The sequence below is a fragment of the Lactuca sativa genome, chromosome 9 (assembly GCF_002870075.4).
Source record: "Lactuca sativa cultivar Salinas chromosome 9, Lsat_Salinas_v11, whole genome shotgun sequence".
Taxonomy (NCBI): domain Eukaryota; kingdom Viridiplantae; phylum Streptophyta; class Magnoliopsida; order Asterales; family Asteraceae; genus Lactuca; species Lactuca sativa.
In genome coordinates, this window is record NC_056631.2 from 42,584,836 (window position 1) to 42,591,871 (window position 7,036).

At 34.3% G+C, this 7,036-nt stretch overlaps 1 protein-coding gene across 1 annotated transcript; it reads right to left on the reverse strand.

The window, feature by feature from the left end:
• Positions 1–1,141: 1,141 nt before the first annotated feature.
• Positions 1,142–3,946, reverse strand: LOC111898261 (heat shock cognate 70 kDa protein). Its single transcript, XM_023894190.3, has 2 exons — positions 3,525–3,946; positions 1,142–2,922 (listed from the first exon to the last, which is right to left on the reverse strand). The coding sequence occupies exons 1-2, from the start codon at positions 3,739–3,741 to the stop codon at positions 1,307–1,309; spliced, it is 1,833 nt and encodes a 610-aa protein (XP_023749958.1). The 5' UTR covers positions 3,742–3,946; the 3' UTR covers positions 1,142–1,306.
• Between the last annotated feature and the right edge of the window lie 3,090 nt (positions 3,947–7,036).

The following is a 7,036-nucleotide window of genomic DNA, read 5'->3' on the forward strand; positions in this document are numbered from 1 at the left end:
TAAGGACCACTTCTAACAACAGGAAAAGAAGGAAGGAAACAGATGTTTTAGGCAATCTCAAGGGCTTTTTTGTGGGTGATTTGGGCATATAGGAACGGTTAGTATTTAAAAGTAAGGTGAAAGCTCTTCCATGTTGGCTTTCGATGTTAAAGCCATGGCCTTTTTATGGCTTAAGAATAGAACAGAGTGGGGAAGGTATCTCATTTGGGAATTTTGGGCTGCTAATCCTCTATATCTCAACATGTAACTTCTAGCTTATTGCTTCTTTTAATAAAGTCTTGTTGTTTAAAAAAAAACATCAATCAACAGATGCATATGGAATGCTAGTTTTTCAAAATACATACATAATTAGCCATGATAATAGGTCAATTTTGGTTGGGTTCGAGTTCAATGATTTATTAATTGGGTAGAAGATTTCAACCCAACCCATCCTATTTATTTAAATTGGTTGACATTTCCAACTAACCCAACATTTTAGATAAATAGGTTCTCAACAGGTTCATCTATTTATGTAGTTTTCAACACAACCTATTAAATAAATGAGTTAAACTTAGGTGAACCCATTTAAAATCAAAAAATAAATAATTTAATGAATTATTACACCACTTAAATTAGTTCCAAACATAAAAAAAATTTCTAAATATGACAAAAACACAAATCTAGTTCACAAATACAAATAAATTATTCAAATAACATTAAAAATGTTTAATTTAAAAGTGATTTTGGAGAGTGACTAGTATTGTCGTCGCTAAGAAAAATGATAGGAACTAAAATTTCACTTTTTATAAAACATAAATAATATACAATATTATAATTAATATATTATAAATTTGATTAATACATGATAGTATTTAAATAATTATTAAATTAAATATATATTAAAGTTAAATAGGTTGGCGCACTGAAAACAAGTCGATAAGTTTTACCCAACTCAATCTATTTAACTAAATGAGTTATGTGGGTTGACCCATTTAACTTAAATGGATTGAAAATCTCAACCCAACCTTCTAATTTTTTGTTGGAATCGGGTTGGTTCGATTTTTTTGAGCCCTATATATAATGTACCAAAATTAGATACTGATATCTTGCATGAGGACAGCCGAAATAGCATCCCAAGTGAAAACATAAGCAACAAAAAATATAGGCTAACCCATAAACTGATCATGTTCATCTTTTTGTTCACAATTGAACAAATCGAAACAAAATGGTTCTTGATTTACTGTCTTGAATTGGTTCGTCTTAAGAATCTAATGGAAACAAAGAAGACCATAGAAGCAACCTGAGGTTAATGCCCATGATTTGATGACTAAAACGTGGGCATACATACAGCCTTGAGATGTTCCTTCATGTGTTGAAGCTCATCAAGAGATGGAGCTTGGTTATGATCGAGCCAATCGGTGGTATAATCAACTGCCTTCTTCATTTTCTTCAACCTCTCACCATGCTCCATGCTTTTTATCATATTCTTTATGTCGTATATGCAGTCATCCAATGCATTGGCTGCAGCTGCTTTCTTCATGTATTCTTGGTCCTCCTGTTTGTACTTGTCAGCATCTTCTATCATCCTCTCAATCTCTTCCTTGGAGAGTCTTCCATTTTCATTGGTAATCGTGACTTTCTTCCTCTTACGGGTTGATAATATCTCTGACGTGACTGTTAGGATACCATTGTTATCTATTTCAAAGCTGTTTCGGAACTTTGTAATTCCTTTGGGAGCCGGTGGTAGTCCTGAAAGTGTGTACTCCCCCAACAAATGGTTATCTTTGGATCGTGCTCTTTCACCTTGATACACACTAATAGTTGTATGAGATTGGTTGTCATGACATGTATGAAACTCTTTGGATTTCTTCGTAGGTACTGGAGTGTTACGTGGGATCACAACAGTTAATTTTTCTCCTTTTGTTTCTTGACCAAGGGACAAAGGAGTGACGTCCAATAATATTAAATCTCGAACACGTTTATCATTGTTGCCACTTAACTTTGAAGCCATAACAGCTGCACCATACGCAACAGCCTCATCAGGGTTCACACTCTTGCACAGCTCCTTCCTTTCAAAACATTCCTGCAACATACACTGGACCTTTGGTATTCTAGTTGACCCACCCACAAGAATCACCTCGTTAACACACGATTTCTTCATCTTTGCATCGCTTAAACATGCATTCACAGTCGCAATACATTTATCGAAGTAACTCATGTTCAGCTCTTCAAATTTAGCTCGACTGAACTTCATGGAAAAATCAATCCCCTCATGCAAGCCATCTATTTCGATGGAAGTTTGAATACTGCATGAGAGAATCCTTTTTGCTTTCTCACAAGCACATCTCAGCCTCCCCAATGCTCTTTTGTTCCCCGTTAAGTCCTTGTTCCATCTCCTCTTGAATTCCCAAGCACAATGATCCACCATACGACTATCAAAATCCTCACCTCCCAAATGAGTATCACCTGCAACAGCTTTCACCTCAATGGTTCCACCTTTTGCAATGGTCAATAAAGAGACATCGAAAGTGCCACCACCCAAATCAAAGACAAGCACAGTGATCTTGCAAGTAATATCAGACTTATTGTCAAGACCATAAGCAATTGCAGCTGCTGTAGGCTCATTGATGATGCGAATGACATTAAGTCCAGCAATAGCTCCAGCATCCTTTGTTGCTTGACGTTGCGAATCGTTAAAGTAAGCTGGGACAGTTATCACAGCATCTTTCACAACTTTTCCAAGGTATGCCTCAGCAGTTTCTTTCATCTTCCCAAGAATCATGGATGAAACTTCTTCTGCCGAAAGTTCCTTCTCTTCACCTTTGTACGAGACAACAATCTTTGGTGTGTCAGCAGGCCCTTGTATGACCCTAAAAGGCCACAACTTGATGTCATCCTGCACTTTGGAATCACTGAATCTCCTTCCAATTAACCTCTTAGCATCTGCATATACACGGTTAATAAGCCAATAGCCAAATATTTTCATTGACATTGAATTGACAAAGTAAAATGCAACAGAATTTAAATTTGGAAACAATCAAGAAGTATATATATATATATATATATATATATATATATATATATATATATATATATATATATATATATATATATATATATATCCCAGTTTCCAACACAATGAATCAATGATAACCAAAGCTCGTGCTTATAGTAAATGGTGTAATGTATTTAAACTTTTCCCAAATAACACCAGTCTTGATGTAGGTACGTAATTTGTTGTTTTCTTAGTTTTTCCTGAAACCCATGCATAGCTAAACCCATAAAACCCTAAAAACCTAAAATGGAACATCTGGGCGGTCAACCTTGCTTCAAAGATTAGTTTATAACAAGGATAGAATGCTTCAATGGATTTGATTGTGGTTCAATTTGAAGAAATTTCATTCAGAAACAATCTTCTTAGGATCGGATGACGATTCAAATATATTGAACTCTTTGTTACAATTCCTTCGGCTGAATATGGAATTTTCCTATACTTAATCATAATAAGATGAACAACATTTAAGAATAACGAGCAAAAGGCTTACCAAATATGGTGTTAGCAGGGTTCATGGCCACTTGGTTCTTGGCGCCATCGCCGATTAAACGTTCTGCATCACTGAAAGCAACACAAGACGGTGTGGTTCTATTGCCCTGATCGTTGGGAATGATTTGGATGTGATCATGCTTCCAAACGGCGACACATGAGTACGTTGTTCCAAGGTCAATGCCGATCGCCGGTGCATCGTTTCCTCTTCTGTCCATTGCAGTCAAAATTCAAAATTCAAACTTTAAGTGTGTTTTCACTTTTCACGGTAATACAATACACGAAATAGGCGAAATAAGAAAGTCAGTATAAAATAAGAAAGTCAAACTGTATGATAAAAATTGTATAACATATAGTTGGAAACTATGATATTATACCGATTACAAAGAATAATTAATAAAATAAAATTTAAATTGATGTTGTTAAAGAGAATCTGTCTATAACCATCTTTATCTTTAGTATGTTATTAAACATATTGTCTACTAGTTGTGAGACCCGTATTTATACGGGTTTGATAAAACAAAAAAAATATATATATAAATGTTAAACAAGAATTTATTTAAATTTAAAATTTAAAATTTGAATATAAAAGGAAATATGTTAAATACTATATGAGTTGTAATATTGTAATTTATTAGTTATTTTCAATTAAGGCAATTATTAATTAAGGTGTAAATATGATGTGTTAATTAAGAAAGATAAAAAATAAGAAAATGACAAATGGAAAAAACATTTATTCAAAAATACCACAAAATGACAAATGTCAAAACTCATGAGATATTGATATGTGGCAAAAAAAAACATTTATTTATTAAGGAGGATGTCTTGAAAATTAAGAGGTATACATTTTATAACACTATGTACATCTATTAAGCTTACAATGTAAACGTATACACGCACGTATCATTGTAATGTACAGTCGTAGCTTCTTCTATGTCTACATGTGGAAAACCCTAATATCCTCTACACACTATCAGTCGTCGTTTCTACCAAATCTATTACGTCTACCTCCTTACTTCAATCTCCGATAGGCGTCCGTTACCACTACCCTCCTAAAGTCATCGCTATCGCCATCCTCCCGACGTTGTCATTACCTTCATCGGCGTCTGCAGCCCCGCTTCTACCTTATGTCTAGATGAGAAACCCTAACTCTATCTCGTTGCCACCACCAACGCCACCATCATACACTGTTAACTGGAAGCCCTAACCCTAGAGTGGCCCCACCATCGCCACTAGACATCACACACCATAAACCAGAAAAAGCCCCCATCATGAACCGATTCCTCATTCCTCGTTCTTCTACACCACTATTTCACCCATAACACACCACCACCAATATTATGCCATTACACCACCAAATATTTATATCTCTGTCTCCATCTGCTCTCGCACTACTTCTCCTGCGATGAACCCCCACATAGTCTCCGCAAATTCATTGGATCTGGTAAGTTGTTGTTTGTCAGTTTGCTAAATACTTCTGTTATTGAATGGAATGAGTATGCCAACTTAATTAATCTCTCCAAGCACACATACTGTTCTGTTCTGATGAAAAATTTGTGATTGTTCTTAATTCTCACATTCTTCTTTTTCTACTGATTTTGTGTAAATTGGTTGATGTTGGCAGCGAGATAGACTCCATTGATGTTGGTTGTAATGTGTGGGAAGATATCTTGTCACCTAAGAGGGTAAGAGGCAAGAAAAATATATTAGTATTAGATGACAGTCTGTCAATGTTTGAAAACTCGGATTCTTTGCATCTGTTTATTAGGCATTTGGGGAGGAAAAGGGCAAGGAAAAACATTTCCAACTGAAATTATTTTCTAGGCAATGGGAAGTTTACCTGTGATCATGTCTGCTGGAGAGTTGGAATCAGAGAGAGCTGATAAGATGGTTTTGATGAATGTTTTGCTTATACAAATTACAATTTTCATACAATCGTTGAAAATCGGATTAGAAGTTTTACCTCTTTAACTATCATATGTGTGTTAAGTCTAAACTCTAAAGTGTTGTTTTTTCAAAACTAATTGGTTGATTTTATCTTGACATTACTTTTGGCTTGTTTAAAACAGGGGAAAATGAGTTGCTTGATGATCAATGATATCGATGCGGGTCTTGGTAGATTTGGTGAGCCACAAATCTGATTGGATGAAAATAATGGTCGACTATTGTACTTTCCCTTTGGTCAATTCAATACTTTAAATATGTTCATGAAATAATCAAACCAACATTTTAGATCCTTTAATTAATTATAGTTATACTATGGTTGTTCATAAATGAAATGAAAATTATTTTATTTGTTAATTGTTATTGTTATTCAGAAAACACTCAAATGACATTGAACAACAAAATAGTTGTTGGCACGCTGATGAATCCAACAAGAGTTAGCATTGGCCAAGATTGGAGGATCGTGAAAACCTTTTATAGTAGTAGTATTTTTCATGCGACTTTATATAATTTATTTAACTATTCACGAGTTTAATTTCTTAAAATTGTGGAACATGCAGCCTAACATCGACGATATCATGAATATTGTTTACAGAATGTATGAGAAAGATGGATTATCAAAGAACGATGTTATAAGCATCGTGAAAACCTTTCCTAATCAAGGTATGTATATTATTTCACAATCTTTACCATATTTTATACGAACATTTTATATGATCAGATTTTGAAAAAAAAACAATTTTAGTACTTCTTCTGATCGTATGTTTTCTCTTCACTTGATTTGAAATTGGGGGCTGAACCACACTGTTGCATTCATCATCCCTTATGTTTTGATAATTATTTTGTTTTGTTACTAACGTTTGATCCTTTTTCTATTTCAATTTAGGTTATTTGGATCTGAATGAAATGACAAATATGAAAGCTGGGAAGTACTTACTATTTTTTCTCTGTTTCAATGTGATCTTTCATGCAGTGGTAATGCATTGAATATTTAACTTAATCTGTTTGATTTTACCCTTTTGTTAGGTATTACGCCTTTTTCTCTGTTTTAATCATTCCACTTTAAATTAGTACTAAATACGTCAATTTTCTTTCTTATAGATTTCTGAAGATCCACATACTTGTCCTGCAAATCTTGATGGCGATTGTGATTTGGACAATTCCGCTGAATGGGAAGGGGAATTTTTTCCTAGGATTCCCAAAATCCAATACGAGGTAAGCAACTTAATAACCATAATCACCATTCGAGTTTTTGAAATCTGGAATTTGCGATTAATCATTCATGGTTTATGTTAATTGTTTCGTGTAGGGACCCAAAAGCAAAAATGTAACATCCCCAAAATAGGGTCCAAAAATTTTGTTTTGATTTATAAATAAAACCATAGAAATCCAAATCATCTCATAAAACATAAGTGGTAATATCTCAAAACATCATATCAAAATCACATGTCCAAATATCAGAGTAAATCATCCCAGGCTAAACGTTGTAGTGTATGCGATGCAGTCATCCCGAGCTCTTCACCTTACTAACGGAAGTACCTGAAACCAAAACTGAAAACTGTAAGCACA

Coding starts and splice junctions, on each gene's coding strand:
- LOC111898261 (XM_023894190.3), bottom strand. CDS start 3,741: ATGGACAGAAGAGGAAACGATGCACCGGCGATCGGCATTGACCTTGGA. Junction 2,923..3,524: donor CCCTGCTAACACCATATTTG/GTAAGCCTTTTG, acceptor GTGTATATGCAG/ATGCTAAGAGGTTAATTGGA.